We start from the raw sequence: 19,618 nt of genomic DNA, 5'->3' as shown, positions 1-19,618 counted from the left end.
TTGCCATGGATGTTCATCCAGCAGACTTGCAGTGTAATAGACGTACTTTCCTTAGCGTACAAGCCCGTACGGAAGGCAGGTAGAGCTGCAGTGCACCCGCTTCCTTGAACCCGTGCTCAGGCTCGATCCTATCATCCAGGACCACGTCATCCTTGTGAAGCTTTTCTTTGCATCCCGTTCAGACCCAGCCAGTGTCCATTTCTGGCTGCAAACATCATCATCCTTTCGTTCATGTCAACCATCGCTCAGATATCGTCGTTTCACCGCTCGTGGTAAACATACGATCCACCTTTTGTCAGAAGCCACATGCCATCAACTATCGCTCGTTCTCGTCTCATCCATTGGGCAAGGCAAGTCAAGGGAGTTTCCAACGTGCCGCTCTGGCTCCACGCGCTAATCTCATACACCACCTGTAGGGCTACTACAGTTATTCTTCTCACACTTGCTGCACGGCTCCACCTTCCCTGCTACTCGATCGCCACTAGCCAGCCCGCAGCCCAGGACAAGCCGTATCCTCCTCGTATTCGGTTGAGTATCCAGCCAGTCCAACAAGATGTGTCACTACTACGGCAAAGTGCGTTGGGCAAAATGCAACCATGCCGTGTCCTCCAATGATCTTGAACCCCAACATCGAAAAGTTCTGGGGTAGTGCAGACAGGCCGATGAAGGAAAAAGGCAATGCAACACGTACATATACCAGGTCAACACGGAGCACATCGAGGCTGATGTATTCGAAGATGAGACGCTCCCGTGCCCGGTGTGCCACGCGTGGGTGCGAAGAGTGGACAGGCTCTGGAAGATGTTCACGGACGAGCTGGTATCCGAAAAGTTGCTGGGGAAAGGCAGGTTCTCCAAAGCTGAGATCCAGGCATTGACGGAGAGAAGAAACGAGGCGACGTTTTACTTCCCGGATTTCTGGAACCATTTTGACGAGCTGGAGAAGGGTCAGAAAGACATGTTTGAGAGGTGCTACCGCCAGGCATTGCACCAACACCTGGGTTGGAAGACAACGGGGCCCGTGTGGGAGTGGAGGAAACATGGCAATGCCGATTTACCCAACATTTATGCCAACCTGTGTGCCGGTGCGTACGTCGAGGAGGAGACCGGAGACGAGAGGACCAGAGACGACACCCCTACTGGAGAGGAGGATCGGGGCCGACGTTAAGGGCGCCATTGAGGGTGGTGGTGATTGACTGATCAACAGTAGCGTCTTGACTATGTTGTGTGCGCACTTGGCGGCACCGAGCGAACCGTGAGCTAGGGGGCCTTTCTGTTTATTTTCCTCGCCCGGGACACTTATCGGTTCAGCTCAGCGACAGACAATAAATAGCATTTGGATTTAGACAGTGTGGGAGACCCCCCTTGGTCTTACTGGTCGATTCGATGTCGTGTCGATGTCTGCGTAGTGAAGACTCCCCGGCTGGCTGGTGGGCGCTCATTCGTCGACCAGTCAAGCATCGTCACTGGAGCACCTCCCAGCCACCGGGATTTGCCAACACACACCTCCAAGCCACCAGACCACACCACCTTCTCGAGCACCCACAATTCTACCTAGCTCGCCGGACTGACGCCGGCTCGATCCGCATCGCCGGCCACGGACGACACCCAACCACAACTGCTGGTATCGAAATCCTTTTGTTAACTATCCTTCCAAGGCAATCGCTCAATCTCTGAGCACAGCAGTCTGCCTCCCCAGCCATGATGGACCGCCCCTCGCCAGCCAGGATCCAGGCCTGCCAGCCGTCCCCGTCCAGCTTCCCGCCGCCCATGATGCCATCCCATCACCAACAGCAGCCAATCCAGCCCAGCGGACCCGTCCTCTCACACTCGCAGCAGCCACCCCAGCCGCCCCAGCCGCCCATGATGTCCGGCGCTGGCGGCAGCGCCTATGCCAGCTCGCCTCCTCCTCCTGGCTCGCTCCAGCAGCATCAGCAGCATAGGCTCGAGGAGATCCACGTCACGGGGCCTGTGCTGACCCAATCGCCGACCCAGATGGTGCCGCGGGACCGAGACCTCAAGGCCGCGCGGTCGACAGCCGAGTTCGCGGTACGCGAGTACATAACGCTGCAGCGGCGGCGGTACGGCGCGAGCACGGCCAGCGTTGGCGGGAGCGACCCGGCGCTCGAGGACCGCATACGGCGGCAAGCGGGAATGGCGGGGGCAAGCCTGCGGGCTGTGCGGGAGAGGGTCGTAGGTCTGGCGAGGGAGGCCGAGGCGCACCGGTGGAGGAAGTGGATGCTTGGTGGCATTCTGTGACTTCCCCCCTGTCTTGAATGGCTGGGTTTGTCATGATCTCGCTGACAGTGAGTTACAGTGCATCGTTCATCCCATTGGTCAAGAGGCTTTTTCGGCGGCCCCGCGAGGAGAAGGGGCTTGAGGGTGTCAGTGGAACGGAGTATGCTTTCCAGAAGAGCAAGACTTTGATATCACGGATTCTCAATTCGGTGCATGGGAAGAGCGGGCTCGCATCGGTGGCCTTCTTCGTGTTCGCTGTCCTTTATGTGTTTTCGAACGAGGTCTCTTTGCGCGTGGCTAAGACTCTGTCTAAAAGGCTGAAGCGCCTCACGGCCAAGGTTGAGAGTGGCGAGGGAGATATTCAAGAGCGAGACCTGGAGATGTTAAGTGGCTGGAGGTGGAGGATCTTGTCGTGGACGGAGTGAGCATGGGCCGAGTCACCAACAGTAACGAATGGCGGTTTCGTAGTACAGTATTGGGATAAGATTTAATCGTTACGCATAATGGAGCCTCTGCCTGGAAACGAGGCGTTCTACCACAGCCACGCAGCCAAGGGAGCATGCCCATGCCCCAGCACATGCTCTCAGTCACTGCCAGTTGTGCAAGATAGCAGTAGCCATATGCGTGTCGACTGGCACATAAACAATAAACGTGCTTCCTGCCAGATATTGTACTTTAGGTGGATCATGTCTTTGCCAGTTCATCCGCAGCAACCTGAAGCTCGGCCTAGCTACCACGTTCAAAAGTTTTCGTGCAGAAACCCGGCGTGCCTACAGTAGACATCTTCCAGCATCTCAAGCCAAGCGTTGATTCTCGCTGTCTTCCAACCCAGTAGCAAGCCTTGCGCCTGTTCTTCTACGAATGTTTCTCATAATACCGTCTTCGATTTTGTCCATACGTTCATTCGCTGCTTGTTCATCCTCCGGCTGCACCCGGCCAGATCGACGATCGACTACCCACCACGTCCCCAGGACCAGGATTGTCAGGGGGATCATCGACGCAAAGTATATCCAGATGCGAGGAGAGACCGAGCCGTGGATATCTGCGCAGTTTTGGGTGTATCAGCGCAAAGTCCTGCCACGCTAGAGGAGGACTCTGTCGTTTCCTCACCATTGTCAAACTTGAAGAAAGACATGCTGAACAAGGACGATAGGAATGTGCCAGGGAGGAAGAAAGCGCCTAGCATAGTCAGGGTCTTCATTGACATGCTGTCTTGCCTGCTTATCAAAGCCAGGCGGCTCTGCTGGTCTGCGATCCTCAGGTTCAGTCTTGATTCTCGCTGGTTTATGAGGCTATCCATCTGAAGACCACTATTAGCAAGCTTGAGATGTGCTGGTTGCCAAGCCCCATGCAAGACATTGTGTAATTTCTGTACATACAACCTGTCTTTGCACATTTAGCCGCTCGAGTGTGACTTGAGAGTATGCTTCAAGGGCGTTGAGCTTTATTGTCAGATACTGCAAACGGTCTCTTATCTCGTGATGCATCTCTGTCAGCTCTTGAGACTTTTCATCTTCCGAGCAGGTCTGCCAAAAGAACTCTGTGGCATCGGCCATCTGGTCAATGACGTTTCTCCAGGCCTGCGGACGCTTCCACATGGCTTTGCACTGACAGTCGGCTAGGCCACGATTAATCGCATCGAGCAGGTGGTCATTGGCGGAGGGTTGACTCTTGCTTGGATCCAACTGATAGCGTTGAGACAATGCTTCTTCGAGCGCGCGGAGCTTGGCTCGAACGTCCCGTTGCATTTTGTCGTTCTTAGTTGCCAGCTCTTTGTTCAGTGCCAGCACTGGCAAGAGCAGTGGATGGCTCCCAGGCTCCTTGAAGTCCTGGAACAAGTCTAGGGTCTCGTTGAACTTGGCGGACTCTGTAGCTTTGATGTATCCATTTGTCATTTTTGTTGGAAAAGAATAGGAGAGCATCATCATCCATCCTCTTGAGTGCCCCAGCCACTCGACATCCGACTTGCGAAATACGAGCTCTGTTGCTTTTGTGAGAATATGTTTGGCAAGAAGGAAGCCCTGGTATTTGGACTTACGCAGACAATCTTTCGACAATTCCCGTTTGCCAGTCCACCAAAACAACGGGCCGACGGCACTTGATGTCTCGAGGTTGCGAAATGGGAGCTTGAACTGGCGGACCAGGCCATCAAAGGCTTCCTTCGGCAATGAGATCACTCCCGGTTCGAATGTTTTTGGGTCGCGAGCATTGAGCTGGAGACTGTGACACGAATACGCGGTATCAGATGGGTGAAACGACCAGGGGGAATTTTGCATCACTTGAGGAATATCACTAGACTAAAGGACTGACTAGTACACCTTGGTATCTAGGTGTATCGGTACACGAATGCCTGATCACGACTCTACTCACAGGAGGCGGATCCCACTGGCGAATGTCGTTCCTTTAGGCAATGCCGGGGCTTTGAACGTCCCCTGTGCTGGTCAGTACAATAAAAAAGACCGTTTCAGTCTTTGGAGCTTACTTTGCGAACAATGAAATTGTCAAAGTCATCGCCCAGTTTCAAACTGTGCTGGTCGGAGGTATTGTACTGGCCATCCTGGAATCAATTGATGAATTCATTGGCACGTTAGCGATTGGCTTGATGTGCGTAGGTTGCTGTCATTCATGCCTTACCGAGTATTGCAGGACTTGCAGATAACCTGTTTCTTCGCAAATGACATCGCACTCGTCGAGGTGCCGGCGGTAGAAGATCTCGTCCATCTCCCACAGCCATGAGCGATTAGGAGGGAAGAGCCAGCCCAAGTCGGAGAACAATTTTGGGGGGCAGATAACTGGGCAGGTGGCCAACAATGCAAGGTCTATATTTCAGCCTTCTCTCCTTGTCTGCTTGCCTGCCAGAATGATCAAATGATTACTTAGGTCGCCTGCATAGAATGTGCATGCATATTCAGCGGAGCAGCCGATTGGCTGTTTCCAGCTTCTAAGGTGAGAAAATACCAATCAGGGTTGCATCAGGATGCACGCCACATAATCAGCCAGCCACAGCCAGTCAATGCCTAGTTGACCAGGTTGATCACCGTTGTCAACTTAGCAAATGGCGCTAAGGCAGAGTGTGATTCCCACTTGACCAAGCCTCACCACCTCCCGCAAGGGTAATTTCACAACAGTCCGAAACAGAAGTATCACAGCGGCTTGATGTGTCTCCCAAGGGCCCCCAGGACCGCGCTCATCAACCCAACATATCTGCCACGAGTCCTAGAATCTCGTGCCTTTATAGACAAAGGACCGACCACGCACGCATTTGAGGTTCTTTGGAACTCCATAAGCAAAGTCCCCTATACCTCCTACTACTTGGAGCAGGCACAAAGTCACGGCAGTGACAACCAGGAGGTAACGGTTGACCACACAGTGCAGAAGTCTGCAGGATAATATGATGTTGTGCGCTGAATAGTGTGGTCGCCTGAGGGTCGGAAGATGGTCAAGTGTTTGGGAGATGGATGATTCCAAAGTGCGAATGAAGTGATGGCTTTGGTGATGTGCTTCCCTTGGCCAGGCCCTTCAGTGAATTTCACTATCACGCTCATTTCCAGCCTTCCAACCATTATCATCTAACTATACATGCTTGGTACACCAGAGTGACTTGTAGTGATGGGGGGCACTATTATCTTTATAGTGTTTATGGAACCTATGCTGATTGATGTGCTGAACTGCAGGTATCTATCTCTAGTTCCAAAGTTTCCAGTCGATACACTACCAACACTTGATACAGACAAACCAAACAAACAAAGCCTCTCTGCTATTTTGACTGTGAATTTCGGAGCTGTGGGGATTGTAGAGTGCACTCATTGTCCTTATCTTGTTGCAAAAATGAAACTGATACGAAAGTGATATATACATAACTGTCGGTTCGGCTGTGTTTTGGGTACGTAACTACGTATCCAGGTGTCGTAAGACTAATACTGGCCAGTCACAGTGTGGCTGCTGCACAGCCGCACGTTGCCTCAACCCGATCCGTTGCCAGTAACAGCCGGACTGCGATCACACCGAGTGCCGGAGTGCCAACAATAACCTCAGTATCAAATGGTCTCGCCAAGCAGAAATTCAAATCACCAAGTCGTCAACAATCACTGCCCACTGAAGGACAGGGCTGGATTGAGTAACGCTACTAGCCATTCACACCAAAGTTGGGAGGCCCGGGCCACTGATGCAAGTGACAGAGTGGGCGCCTGAATTTCGATAGTTCAGGCGGTGATTAACTTGCGATAGATAGTGAAGCTGGTTTTGTTTTCCCCCACTGGTTTCCCCTAACCTGAGGGTGCAATCAGAGCGCTCGGTCATCAAAAAGTGAAGCATCGGTCACCATTTACCTTCTCTTCACCTTCTCTTCACCTTCTCTTTACCTCCTCCAAACACCCACGATTGCGCCCGCCGCAAAGAGTCAAGCCCAGCCAGTCATCGCTAAATTTCCCACCATCAACTTCACAGACTTACGGAACAGCCACCATGTGCTACTACTATCGGCACGTCAAGTACCACAAGTGCTCTCATACCGACCAATTCAAGAATCACGCCATCCCAACCAAGAGCCGACTCTGCTGCAGGGCCATCATGGGAGAAGACTGCGAGACCAAGTACAAGCTGAAATACACCTGGATGGTCGAGGACTACTGCCCGAGGTGCAAGAAAAGTCTTGTGAGAAAGGCCGAGAAGGAGTACTGGAAGGACAACGTACAGTTTGACTACTGCCTTGAGTTCTTGGAGCCATCCATCCATGAGGCGATCCGGTCCGAGTTCGCTGCGGTCTCAAAGGAGGCATTGAAGAACTTCAGCAATGAGGGAATTCGGAAGAAGCTCAGGTCAATGCTGGAGAAGCTTTTTGGCCTGGTGGGAAAGACGGAGATCCCGGAGGGCTATTTCTTGACAGGAACAGGACAGGACTGAAGGCTTGCTGAGGTGGTCTTGAGGGAGGGAGGGAATCACAGGAGGAAATATGTCACACGGGGATTAACCATGGGAGGAATGGAATTTGGTGCAGGACAGTCACTGGCAGTGATTATTATCATCAGAACTTGGAGGAAAGGAGGACCAGCTGCGTTTACTTGTACTAGTAGACCATGTAATTACTTACTGCAATAAGGTACTTCCACAATGAATGGGTGGGTGGAGCCATTTCTTGGCTTGGTTGGCTTCAATGCCAGCTCCAGCTCGAGCTCGAGCTCCAGCTCCTCCCCCGCTTCCGTCATAGCCTCCAGAAGCTCCAAGCTCTCTCTCTCTCCCTCTCCCGCACGCACGCACGCATGCCTTTGGCTGCATACATCATCCCGTGATCGTGAGATGAGATTCTTGCAACACTCGCTCCCTTCTTTTCTTGTCGCTCCTGCAGACTAGAGAACTCGATTCTCAGCATCGACAGGCATTTCTGAAACACACCAAATCCGACGCTCGCGACCCCCACCAAAGGCGCCCGAGCACATCAGGCAGCCTGACTGATCTGGTCCCTCGCTCGGGAGCTTTCCTCAAACCGCAAAGCAAGGCAAGAAAAGCCGCATGTCCCTTCGCCAAGTCGCCAGGATGACCGTCAAGACCGTCGCCGACCTCCCCACCCTCTCCCTCCTCTACAAGGCGAACCAGATCGACCTGACCCCTCCCTCGACCGCCCGCCCACCCCCGACGACCGTCTCCTATCCCTCCTTGCAGCCGATCAAGCCCTCCAAGGCCCTCAACGACAAGATCTCGCTCTACCGCGGCGACATCACCACCCTCGCCGTCGACGCCATCGTCAATGCCGCCAACACCTCTCTCCTCGGCGGCGGCGGCGTCGACGGCGCCATCCACCGCGCCGCCGGGCCCCAGCTCTACCAGGAGTGCAAGACTCTTGGCGGCTGTGCCACGGGCGGCGCCAAGATTACCGACGCCTACCGCCTGCCTTGCAAGAAGGTGATCCACGCCGTGGGGCCCGTCTACAACGTGATCGACCCGGGCGTGAGCGAGGAGGACCTGACGAGCTGCTACGCCACCGCCCTCGAGCTGGCGATTGACAACTCGTGCCGCAGCATCGCCTTCAGCGCCATCAGCACCGGTGTCTACGGGTACCCCAGCAGGGAGGCTGCGCCGGTGGCCATCACGGCCGTGAAGCGCTTCCTCGAGAGCGATATGGGCACAAACCTGGACCTGGTGGTGTTTGTGGTCTTTGAGAAGAAGGACCTGGATGCCTACCACAAGTACCTCCCGTATGTATCTTCCACCTCCTGTCCCCCCTCCTTTTTGTTCATATGCCTAGCAGTATTGAATACTGAACTGACCTGCCTCAATGTGCAGAGTCTATCTTCCTCCCGTCCCTGAAGGCGGTGCAAAGACCGGCCCCCTCCAAAACCCCGACAGTGCCGACCCCACGGATGCTGATGAGGAGGCGGCCGAGGCCAAGACTGTGGCGAGCGAGTTGCCCGACGTTCCCAAGTCGGACCCAGATGGAGAGGGCCGGGTGGAGAAGAAGCAGCGGCAGGAGTAGATAGATACACACTGCCGTCCCCGTTTTCTGAACGACGGATGCATCGAATGGTCACTTTGAGCAGGGTTTATCAAAGAAAGAAAAGGAGCCACGGCGTTCTGGGATTCGGGTTATCGAGACCTGCCTCCCACCGGGGTAGAAGCATAGCACATTCAGGTTCTGGTTGTTGGCATCAGATTTATCTATCAATGAATAATGACTTTTTCATTGGTCTATATCCCATTTTAGGCCAAGCGCTCACGGTTGTCGAAATAGCCTCCTGCACCCGGGATGCCGTGCCGCATGACCCCCCGGCCCACACGGCATGTGAGTCGGTCCTCATCCTCAGCTTTAATCTCGTATATCTCTGATTTCCACGACGGATCTGGGCTGCAATTGTAGTCAGGGTCAGGATGTTGAATGGAGAGAACCAGAGTGCATGCTTGAGGGCGTTAAAGGACACTTGCAGATCGGGACAACTGGAGTTTCCTTTCCTTGGGAGCCGGAAGCAGCCGCCGATGATGTGCAAGGTGTTGAAGCCAGCTACAAGAGCGTCCGCTTGGGGTGGAAGGGTTTGGCGAGATGACGGGTGTGTAGGACCTTGCTACGGCGTCTCCATTCGATGGCTTGTGGGATGTACTTGTCGAGAGGCTTTCGGCTGTGGATGTACTGGATGTAGTGTAGTATTACCTATAGGCTAATGGTGATGTCACTGGACGGGACGGGGGTGTGCATGGACTGGATGCTTTCTAGCTCAAGGACCAAACAGATGACCAGATTCGATGGTAGAATTAATGCATCATTCTATTGTAAACGACACGCTTGTTGCCTCCGAGCTGTGCGTTGATATGGGCTATGATCTCCTCAGTTAAATTCCTCCAAATGATAATCCTACATGGAACCTAGCACACAAGCTTATACGACAGCCAAGCCCCGTCCTGGCATGATCCGACGGGGAGCTCCGTCTCCCCCGCCGAGCAAGCTTCGTCGTCGTACACGTATACTGAGCGGGCACGCGGGTTAGACCTGTATTCTGTGGAGCGGTTCGATGGCATGGTGTTGGCAGTCATATGAGAGAAGGCTCTTACGTTTGCAGAGGTTGTTGGTGACAGACATGCTCCCGATGGGCGCGGTGAAGGGCTTGCAGGTACCCACGTTGGATTGGGTCAGCGTGTACACGCCCTGGTTGTCCTCGGAGCAGCCCGCGACGCCAAAGGTGCGGAAGTCGGCCTGATGAGGGTCGTTGCGGGTGACCGCTGCCGCGAGGGCCGAGGATGCGAAGAGGAGGGCGACGGAGACGCTGGTGGGAGGGAAGTGCATTTTGCGAACTCTCCAAGGGGCGCCGAAGTGATGCTTCTCTAGGAACAATGACAACGAGGGAGAGTATGTTCTTTTGAAACTTTATGTTGCTCGAATGGGAGAGGCTGGAAACTGCGGTGCTGTCTTCCGCTCCGAGAACAAGCCCTCGATCAAGGCCTAGGCCATCTTATTATACACTTTCGACTCTCTGCCTCTGGTAGACCCTGTGATGCGCGTCTTTCTCTGTTTCGTATCGTCATGCCTAGCTTCAAGCCTCCAAGACCCAAAAAAAGAAGACGACCCGTGATGATGCTCCGTACCGGTGCAGTAGTGCGACATGGCAAGAAGTTTGAACTCAGGTCGGCACACACACGAGCAGCAGCGAAACGTGGTGCACACTGGGGCAGCTTGTCATCGGGCCTTTGCATGCATTAATTACATTCTCTCGCTTCTCACCGACTGCATCTTACAGGAATAGGAAGGGTCTGGAGCCTGTCAAGTCACCAATTTTGGATACGAAGACGTGCGCCGCCGTCGAAGTGGACGGGGCTGTTCCTTTGGAATCGCCAGACTGACGTAGTGTGTTCCCCGACCGGGTGTCCGTCGGTGTCGGAGAGCATCACTGGTGGGACGGTAAGCCCAGGATGGAGACGCTGTCTACGTGCGTTGATCATTAATCAGTCCGGAGGCATGGCTGGAGATCCTTCATTCGACCTGTGCCGTGTGGATGAAGAAGCAAGGTTGAAGGAAGGTTCCGTAGGCACATGAGGTCATGTTAGCGTGGCTTGTAAGACTCTCGTCGACCCAAGAAAAAGGAGGACGTGCAAATGCTCTGATCGACTCGGCTTACTGGAACAGTCGAAGCCGTGTTTGCCGGTTGGTGTGCGTTGCTGCACATGAACCAGATCCAGCTCGCCTGTGACACTTCGCGATGGACGCCAATGCGAGTGGACAGTGGTCAGTTCGTTCAAGCCGTGCCCTCTGTTGGACAGATGCAGTGGCTTGTGCGAGTGCGGACGGTGAGGGCCGAAAGGGAGGTCGATCACGCTGCTGTCCTGGTGCTGGACGGCCGAAGCATCAAGGTCTTCAGACCGGTGTCGGAGGAATGCGTCTGGCTGCACCGTCCTTTTCAACGAGCCGGCGGGGAATACATGCGATGAAGATGACTCTCGGTATAGGCCTAGGACGGCGCATGCAGAAGTCGTGCTGGACCATCAACTCAACGTCTCTTCCGAACGGCTGGTGCTGTTGCGTGTTGGGTCAGCAGATCCAAACCCAAGACCTGGCCACACCCAACGGCCCAGGTCACCCAGACCTGCAGTTATGTACCAAGCGGGAGTGAAATGCGAGAACGAAAGGAAGGGATGAATATTTCTTTTCTCCGGATGCAGGGCAAACAGAAAGAAAAGGAATAGAAAAAGAATGCAAGGCTTGGCGGATAAGAACGGGCAGTTTGGTGAATTTGATGCTTCACTGCTTGCTTTTGGCGCAGGTGGAGGCGTGTCGAGATGCAGGGCTCCATGGCCAAGCCAGAGGGCCGGGGCATCGCGAATGAAAGGACGGTAGCACATGTCTTGTCACCATAGCTTGCCTGTCTCGGTCTGTCTCTGTCTCTGTCTCCGTCTCCGCCCCCAACCAGATATCCACATAGTTCACCAGATCGTATCACTCTGTAGATTACCTACCTTAGTTGGGTGGAAAAGTATGGATGGAGTCAGGTAGGTAAGGTAAAGTACTTTAACTATCTCCATCAGACCTGCCTCTCAGGGCAAAGGGCACACTCACTGCAACTACAAGCACTGCCCAGGTGATCCGCCGGCCAGGACCCAAAAGGAAATCAATGTGCTCGTGGCCACGGGAAATGGCACCCTCAGCGGGAATCCTGGAGGGACGGCCCCTGTAAAGCCGCTCGCTAACGGGCCGTCAGGCGCTAGCCCAAACTGATAAACACAAGTACGGAGGTACCTACTAGGTAGGTAGGTAGGAGGGTAGGTACCTAAGTACTCGTAATAAACGGTCGGGTCCACCACGAAAGTCAATCATCCCAGACACACACACACACACACACACACACACACGCCAAGTAGGATCGGGTAGGTCGATTCTCACGGCTTGACCCCGTCTCGGCATCGGCCATGCCCACGGAAGCCAGCGGTGTGAGCGACGACACGGCAACGGCAGGAGCATGGGAAATGAGGCATGCACAGCCTTGCAGCCAGGAGACGCAGCGCGCGCCGCCTGTGCTGCTGCTCCTGTGGCGCCCGCGATGGCACTGGGCCGCACGAGCCGTGAGGTTGCATTAACAAGCAATAACACCACTGTGCTTTGTCCCGAGTAGTTAATTAGTTATCCATTGATCTCGCTGGCAACCAGGTTCCAGGGACACACCAGACCTTCCCCCAGCATCTCGAGCTCCCGCCGCCGCAGCACGTCCAGCGAGGGCCCGGTTCGCCAACATCGACCCGTCACCACATTGATGTCCACTCACCTGCCGGTTTCAGAAGGTCATTGAGCTGATCTAAATTACGCTCGGGCGTGTTGGATAAGGCTGGCCAACCACCATCGCCTCCCAGGCTGCGAGATCCTTGCCCTCCGGCCGGCCTTCTGTTAGTTTGCGATGTGGACCTCCGTCCTCTGGTCCTGGTTGCGCTGCTCTGCTCTGCGCTGCTCTGCTCTGCTCTGCCCGGTGCATGGAGTCCTCGGATGCGTCCTGCTGCAGCTGAGTCTGCGCGACACAAAAGCCAGCCCATGGTTGAGGCCATCGGCGATATGCAGGGAGAGGATTGCCGCACATCCACCCACGCACGCTAGCCATGTAGCCCTCCGAAGCTACTCCTCATATGGCAGCTCACCTTGTTCCTACATATGGGTCCTCAGGTCCTGGCGTCAGTAGCGCCCACCGTACCTGCACCGCGAGGCATCACAACAGCCCTGCCCAGAAAGCGAGGGATGCATTGCTTCTCGGCCCGCCCGGGCTCCTTCACCGTTGGACCCCCCGGCCATATGGCCCAAGGGACGTGCAGCTCGCCGCGGAGGGACCAGCTGCGTATATATGCTTGGCTACTCCCCACGGGTGTCCAACAGAGCTCTCGCCGCGATGCCTCCCAAGCGAGCCAACCCCTTCAAGAGTCGTGCGCTGCTGTCGCCTGCCTGTCATTCGTTTGCTGGCGGTCCCTGCGTGAAAAGAGCTCGCGTTTGACGCACCACAAGGTCAAGAAGATACGATAAACAGCCAAAGCATGAAGGCACAAGTCCTCGCTGTGCCGGCGCTGCTCGCCGCCTCGGCTTATGCCGAGTGTGCTGCGGATAATTGCCTCCGCGCTCTGCGGGCGACACAGACCCCCGGCCGTCTCGAGACTGCTCGGGCGTTCTGCGCTACCTTTACCGTGTCGGCCGTTGCCCAGACGGCTATTCCCACTTTCGCCCTCAACGGCTGCAAGGACAACCAGAATGCGCTGATGTCGGCCCGTATCTCGAGCGCCTGCTCGTGCATCGCGACGACGACGACCTCGGTGACCTCGGCCCCGCCGACTGGTCAACCTACTGGAGCTTGCGCCAGTGTGAGCAGCTCGTGGGCTGCCCAAGTCGCGGCCAATCCCAGCGGTAGGCGAAAAGCAAGAACATTTTCGTGCACTATTACCCAGCATCTCTGACATCTCTCCTCCTCTTCAGCCACCCCCACTGTTGCGGCTTCCCTCGCCAATGACTGCCTCAAGTCAGTGCCTCTGGGCAAGCAGGCTGCCATCGAGCTGGTTGAGGCCATGGAGCCCTACCTCGAGTGGCAGAGCGATGCCGCCTACAAGGCTGCTCCTCCCTCCGACTACTTCTATCCGGCGTACGACCTGTTCAAGGCCCTAGCTGATGTCAAGGCCAAGCTTGAGGGGGACAAGTACGACAGCGAGTACGCCTTCCAGGCCGACCTATACGCCACTGTCTTCGGACCCGGTCACGACGGCCATTACGTCTTCTATCCGGACCTACTGACCAAGGTCTTCGACTTCAACCGCCAGCGATCGCTCGTCTCGGTCAGCGAGGATGGCACGTCCCTGCCCGTGATCAAGATCTACGAGGATGTCTTGTCTTCTCCGTCTACGGCCTCTGCCGTGACTAAGATCAACGGCATTGACGCCGCCAAGTATGTCGAGGACGTCATATTCACGGCCTCGTTCAACCAGGACGCCGATGCTGCGTACAATACCATGTTTTTCGAGAAGGCTTTCCCGCCCGCCGGTGCTGGCAAAGGCTACTTCAGCGGCGGTGGCCGTATCCGATTCATCTACCAGGGTGCCAACACTACCTTCACCTTTGCCAACGGCACCGAGGCCACCTTTGAAAACTACGCCCGTGTCAAGACGTCCCTTGCAGGCATCACGGACGGCGCGTCCATGTATCAAAAGTTCTGCAGCCCTTCCGCATCAGCGACCGTCGCGGGCAGGATCGGCGCGCCAGTTGGCGCCGCTGCGGCCGCCGACGTCGTGGGCTACCCGCCCGCAGTCATCAGCACCGAGGACGGCATTGTCTCTGGCTACTACCTGGAGGGCGATGGGCTCGACGATGTTGCTGTTGTTGCCCTGCTCGCATTCGAGAACGACTCACCGGTCGAGTTCCAGTCCGTGCTGCAAAAGTTCTTTGCTCAGGCTGTCAAGGATGGCAAGAAGAAGCTCGTTATCGACTTCTCCGCCAATGGTGGCGGCTATATCCTGCAAGGATACGACTTCTTCCGGCAGCTGTTCCCCGATGTAGTGCAGGACGGCTACTCGCGCTGGAAGGAGAACGACGGCTTCATGACCATCTCTCGCGTTGTATCCGATGCAGTCGCCTCCATCAACCCCAACACGAGCTCCGACTCGCAGCTCATCAACGACTACCTATCGTGGTTCAATTGGCGGTACGACCTCGACATCAACGACCAGCCCTTTACCTCCTTTGAGGACAAGTTCGATCCGCACGTTTTCAAGAACACGCCCTACACCGATCTCATGCGCTGGAATCTCTGGGACCCGCTGACCACCAAGAATGCGACCTTTGGCATCGGCATCGACATTACGGGTTACCGCTCCTTGGCCAACGCCACCGCCCCCTTTGCTCCCGAGAACATCGTCATGCTGCTCGACGGCTTCTGCGCCTCGACCTGCACCCTGGCCGCCGAGATGCTCCGCCTGCAGGGCGGCGTCCCCTCGATCGCCATGGGCGGGCGGCCCAAGGCGGGCGGCATCCAGGGCGTCGGCGGCATCAAGGGCTCGCAGGTGCTGCAGTGGGCCGACATCAAACGCTACGTCGACGACGCGCACAAGCGTGCCACGACCGACGCCCAGCGCGCCGCCTTGTCGCGCTACTCGGACCTGCCCGTGAACCGGTCCACGGCGGCGGCGGTCAACGTGCGCGATCAGATCCTGCGGGGCAACGTCCAGGACGGCCTGCCCGCGCAGTATGTCTACGAGGAGGCCGACTGCCGGCTCTACTGGACCGAGGCGATGGTGGGCGACGTGCGCGAGGTGTGGAAGGCGGCGGCCAACGCGGCGTTCAAGGGGGCCAAGTGCGCGCACGGCGGGATCAAGCGCGACGCAAAGAGGTCGGAGCAGAGAGCGGCCGAAGTGGCCAGGAGGTTCGTGCCGGTGCCTGTCCGGGAGGTCAAGCGGGAGGACAAGAGCACTCTGCTGAGGAAGCGCGAGGTTACTGTGGAGGAGGCGCAGAACTTCTTGGCTAGGCACGAGCAAGTTGCTATTCCTTGAACGGGCGTTCACTGCTTCGTCGAAGGGCACTGAGGTGGGGAGGGGGGGAGGGTACAACAAGTAGCACTGCTACCATTCTGGGTATATATTAAAAACACTTCATAAGTTATGATCATTACGGGACCACTATCTCTATGGTATCATATGAAATCATTAGGCGCACTCTTTCGACCCTCGTCTAGAGGTCTTGGTGTCCAGTTCATCATCCTTGACCGGCGGAGAAAAGATGTGCCCCCCCTGTGTCCTTTGATAAAGCCCCCTGCACAAGCAGGATGTGCATCCAAACGCCGAAAGCAAGCAATACCAGTGGTAACATGTCTCCTTCCGCTGCTCAACGTGGTGTGGTGTTTGTTCACCTTGTCGGGATGAAGCCCTGCGAGTCCTTCTCCTGCTCCTCAAAAGACCGCGGGAAGGCCGCGATGCCGGCCAGGATGCCGCCAATCATGAAGATGAGCGAGATGATGGACCAGATGACGCCCCAGCACTGGGAGGAGCCGCCGTAGCGTTTGGCGAAGACGCTGGCGTCAGACGAGTTGACCTTGCGGAAGATGAGATCGTCGCACTGCATTGTCGCGAACATGAATCAGCATGCACTCCTTCGCTCAACCAGGCTTGGTACCGGGAGGATTGGGATTTTGGGGCAACTTACTATATCCCACACGCTGTACAGCGAAGACATGACGCCGATGAACAGGACCACGAAGCGCAGCGGCTCGGCGTGGGCGATGAACCAGCACCCCACGAGCAGGCCGACGGCCAGCAGCACCGTCAGGATGGTCAGCCAGTCCTTCTTGCCCCACCACAGCGTCAGCAGGAAGGCGACGCCGAGGGCGATGCTAGCGACCTTGGAGGCGACGATGTCGAACCCGCAGAAGGTCAGCAGCGCGCCGATGAGCGAGCTGCCGAGGTACCCCGCGGGCAGGGTGATGGCGGACTTGCCGCCCTTCATCTGCGTGGCGCCGCCCTCGTTGGGGTCGAGCGTGATGGAGACGACCTTGCCGCCCGTCAGCACGGCGGCAAAGGCGTGCGAGAACTCGTGGAAGGCGATGACGAGCATCTTGAAGGGCCAGAGCACGTTGCGCACGTAGGGGATGTTCCAGAGGATGGCGATGGCGGCGACGTAGGCGACGATGACGCCCAGGGTGACGGTCTGGGTGTGCGTGACGGTCAAGCCCCGGCGGGCGAGGACGGGCGCCGCCGCCGCGAGGGCTGCGGAGCGGGCCGAGTGGAGGAGGGTTGAGCGGATGAGGGCTCGCGGGTGCGAGGGCGGGCGAGCGACAGGCGCCATTACTGTTTTGTTTTGTCGCGATGTGTCTGTATTGAAGGTAACTCGTGTGCGCCGTCGCGCTCAAGGCGAAGGGGGAGAATGGATTTGCCGCCTTGTGTTCGTGTCGTGAACTCACTCGTACGGTCGTGTGCCTCTTGTTGCTTCAGCGAGGAGCAATTGTCAGGAAGCGATTCAAGCTAGAAGTCACAAGGGCAGGTTTCAAGATGGATTTCTGTCGAGAGCAAAGAAAGATCAGGCGCTCAAAGCATGAAAGGCATTACGAAGGCCGTGGAGGGCTGAGGAGAGAGGCATAAAACAAGGAACAAAGAGGTGGGCTGGTCCCCTGAACATCACCCCAGGAATGCTGAGGTTGCGTAACTTGCAGGCCAACCACCCCTGTCGCACGAGCCCGTAGTGGGCGGGCTGGTGGGCATTTGTGGGCGTGGTCGGATCCCTGGGCTGGGGTTTTTGGGCGGCCCAACCAGTGGAGATCAGCAAGAATGGATTGCCGGCCACGTACCTGAAAGGCGGGCTTGGCGGGAAACGGGCACACCCTCCGCTGTTTCTTGTTTCTTCCTGGTGTGGCGTGGCGGTGGCTGAGTCTCCAGACATTGATGGAGAGTTCCGGGCCCTCTGGGCTATTTTTGGCATCCGGCACCACCACGGTCTCGGCATTACAAGTAGTGCTACCACTGCCGATGACGCGGCTCCGGATCCGGGGAGGCTCCATTGCCGATGCAATAGACGAGTTCAATGTTCTAGCTGGGAAGGAAAGAAGAAAAAAATCGTTGATCGAAGCCCCCAGGCTTGAATCCTTCCTACCTACTCATACATAATAAGGTCGACGCTTTGCACATCCATGGATGCATCTGTCTAGTGCCAGATTGTGCTTTAAGACGGATGAAAACTTGCCCAGCATTTTGCATAGTAATCAATAATGATACTGAAGAAATCAAAAGTAAAATAAAAGGGAATTGCAAAAGGGTCTCATCACAAGGTCCTTTATCGTGTGAGAGCCCTTGGAATGCCCAAACTTGAGGCTCCCCCTCCACTCACCAGACCACAGCCCTCCCCTGACTGTCACTAACCCTTTGCTCGGCACTGCTTGAGACGAAGACTACTGAGAACCAGTTATCTCTCCAGTTGACCATCTCTTAACTGATAAACCTCACTGTCACCTTGTTTGGTAATACCGCGACGAAGGGGTCGAGCTATCAAGTATGCTTCACGACCCATTAACTATTCGGTGCAGCCTTCAAAGGCTGAAGCTCTTGGTCGAACTGAGTGGAGCCTGCATGTCCCACTGCGATTCTAGAACGACTGCAATAGCTTTTGAATCCCTGGAGATATTTTAGCACTGAGTAATAATTATGTCCTGTGTCATCGATACCTTGGGAATTCACTTCATCCATCTGGATCTGGGGGCATCACCATACCTGGTATAGATCACACCTGACGCGATTCAAAACAATTCTATTAAGAAGACATCTGCCCGCGAGTCCACGGGCTTTTGACTAGGTGTTTCAACCCACTCACAAGCCCTTTTGAAATCAATACCAGACAGGTCCGTCCGTATGGCGTCCATATAACATTCGGTCACGTCTGGTACCGAGAGAGATCAACACCTAGTTTCAACATTGCAGTAGAATGAGGGCTACAGAACCCTGGTATTTCGACAAGCATGAGAGATCCTTGCGTCTCGGGCTTGTCACTGTAGGTTGTGTTGAGTACATAGAGGGGGTATTTATGAGTATTTACACCACTCCTGAGCCCTGTTGGTATATGGCTGTTTTTCCTAGAGTGGCTCCAAAATTCAGCCGACGAGCGACAGGAAGTTTTCCGGGAAGCGCAGTTTATCAAACATCTTTACCAGGACAGAGACTAACAGTGCTCTGTAAAAGTCCATTCGCCACAGAGTCATTCCAACCTTACGAGTTGAGGCTATAGAACATGAAAATGGGAATCACATCTAGCCACATTGCCCATCATTACACAATTCAATTCTGCCTCATCGCCGTAGCCGGCAGGACCACGAATCCAACTAAGCAAGGTCCAGGCCCTGCAAGTACGTGGCTATTGGAAGAGATATATCCTCTTAGAATAGTGCTCATGGCGACTAGCTTGTTTCTAGGACAAAGCTAGACCAAGCGACACCAAGCCACCTGCTGTCCGCCAACAAATAGGGGAATTAGTCTGCGGACCTGGACGCGCACGCAACTCGTGATCACATTGCCACACCAGCCCTACGCCAGATCTGCTCTCTTAATGCTAGTATCAATTCACAATCTTTGTTACGTCTGCCTCTGAGCCACCGACGTTAACATAGGCAGCCCCCACTTGGGGTCGACACGGCTCTGATTGGTGGCGACGAGTCAACCCGTCCTCCCGATTCAACCTCGCCGCGCTAAGAGGTCGGTAGCTGACGCGGCCGGGGTGACGAGCAAGTCAAGGGAGCCGGAGGCGTAATGCCGGGCCAGCCCAGTACTTACTTAACGAGGCCGCCTTCGCGGAAGGATGACAAGAATGTTCGCAACCTCCCGGGCTCCCGACTTACAAGAGAGCAAAGAGGAAAGTCTGTGGAAAAGCACGACAAGGCCATTTCCTGACATTGTTCCAGCATCACCAGGGTCGAGAAGT

The 19,618-nt window shown here is 55.6% G+C and overlaps 8 protein-coding genes across 8 annotated transcripts; 5 read left to right on the top strand and 3 right to left on the bottom strand.

Annotated features, from left to right (window-relative positions):
- Nucleotides 1–553: 553 nt before the first annotated feature.
- Nucleotides 554–1,165, top strand: E0L32_001594 (uncharacterized protein; the record flags this gene model as incomplete). Its single annotated transcript, XM_031135691.1, has 2 exons — nucleotides 554–574; nucleotides 701–1,165. 2 exons carry the CDS (start codon nucleotides 554–556, stop codon nucleotides 1,163–1,165), a joined length of 486 nt encoding a protein of 161 aa, XP_030990845.1.
- A 536-nt stretch (nucleotides 1,166–1,701) lies between these two features.
- Nucleotides 1,702–2,256, top strand: E0L32_001593 (uncharacterized protein; the record flags this gene model as incomplete). The annotated part of the gene is made up of 1 exon (XM_031135690.1): nucleotides 1,702–2,256. One exon carries the CDS (start codon nucleotides 1,702–1,704, stop codon nucleotides 2,254–2,256), a length of 555 nt encoding a protein of 184 aa, XP_030990844.1.
- A 970-nt stretch (nucleotides 2,257–3,226) lies between these two features.
- Nucleotides 3,227–4,956, bottom strand: E0L32_001592 (uncharacterized protein; the record flags this gene model as incomplete). The annotated part of the gene is made up of 5 exons (XM_031135687.1): nucleotides 3,227–3,535; nucleotides 3,615–4,455; nucleotides 4,606–4,667; nucleotides 4,718–4,792; nucleotides 4,870–4,956. The coding sequence occupies 5 exons, from the start codon at nucleotides 4,954–4,956 to the stop codon at nucleotides 3,227–3,229; spliced, it is 1,374 nt and encodes a 457-aa protein (XP_030990843.1).
- A 1,743-nt stretch (nucleotides 4,957–6,699) lies between these two features.
- E0L32_001591 (uncharacterized protein) lies at nucleotides 6,700–7,137 on the top strand (the record flags this gene model as incomplete). Its single annotated transcript, XM_031135686.1, has 1 exon — nucleotides 6,700–7,137. The coding sequence occupies one exon, from the start codon at nucleotides 6,700–6,702 to the stop codon at nucleotides 7,135–7,137; it is 438 nt and encodes a 145-aa protein (XP_030990842.1).
- A 630-nt stretch (nucleotides 7,138–7,767) lies between these two features.
- Nucleotides 7,768–8,704, top strand: E0L32_001590 (uncharacterized protein; the record flags this gene model as incomplete). Its single annotated transcript, XM_031135685.1, has 2 exons — nucleotides 7,768–8,426; nucleotides 8,515–8,704. The coding sequence occupies 2 exons, from the start codon at nucleotides 7,768–7,770 to the stop codon at nucleotides 8,702–8,704; spliced, it is 849 nt and encodes a 282-aa protein (XP_030990841.1).
- A 522-nt stretch (nucleotides 8,705–9,226) lies between these two features.
- On the bottom strand, nucleotides 9,227–10,003 carry E0L32_001589 (uncharacterized protein; the record flags this gene model as incomplete). Its single annotated transcript, XM_031135684.1, has 3 exons — nucleotides 9,227–9,352; nucleotides 9,595–9,716; nucleotides 9,772–10,003. The coding sequence occupies 3 exons, from the start codon at nucleotides 10,001–10,003 to the stop codon at nucleotides 9,227–9,229; spliced, it is 480 nt and encodes a 159-aa protein (XP_030990840.1).
- A 3,218-nt stretch (nucleotides 10,004–13,221) lies between these two features.
- On the top strand, nucleotides 13,222–15,714 carry E0L32_001588 (uncharacterized protein; the record flags this gene model as incomplete). Its single annotated transcript, XM_031135683.1, has 2 exons — nucleotides 13,222–13,585; nucleotides 13,655–15,714. 2 exons carry the CDS (start codon nucleotides 13,222–13,224, stop codon nucleotides 15,712–15,714), a joined length of 2,424 nt encoding a protein of 807 aa, XP_030990839.1.
- Nucleotides 15,715–16,066: 352 nt separating this feature from the next.
- E0L32_001587 (uncharacterized protein) lies at nucleotides 16,067–17,002 on the bottom strand (the record flags this gene model as incomplete). Its single annotated transcript, XM_031135682.1, has 2 exons — nucleotides 16,067–16,276; nucleotides 16,364–17,002. 2 exons carry the CDS (start codon nucleotides 17,000–17,002, stop codon nucleotides 16,067–16,069), a joined length of 849 nt encoding a protein of 282 aa, XP_030990838.1.
- Between the last annotated feature and the right edge of the window lie 2,616 nt (nucleotides 17,003–19,618).

This window comes from Thyridium curvatum (genome assembly GCF_004353045.1).
Source record: "Thyridium curvatum strain D216 chromosome Unknown NODE_6_length_784332_cov_80.453264, whole genome shotgun sequence".
In the NCBI taxonomy this organism is placed as follows: Eukaryota; Fungi; Ascomycota; class Sordariomycetes; order Thyridiales; family Thyridiaceae; genus Thyridium; species Thyridium curvatum.
Note: the sequence above shows the minus strand (reverse complement) of the source record. Positions and strands in the feature narration are given on the sequence as shown.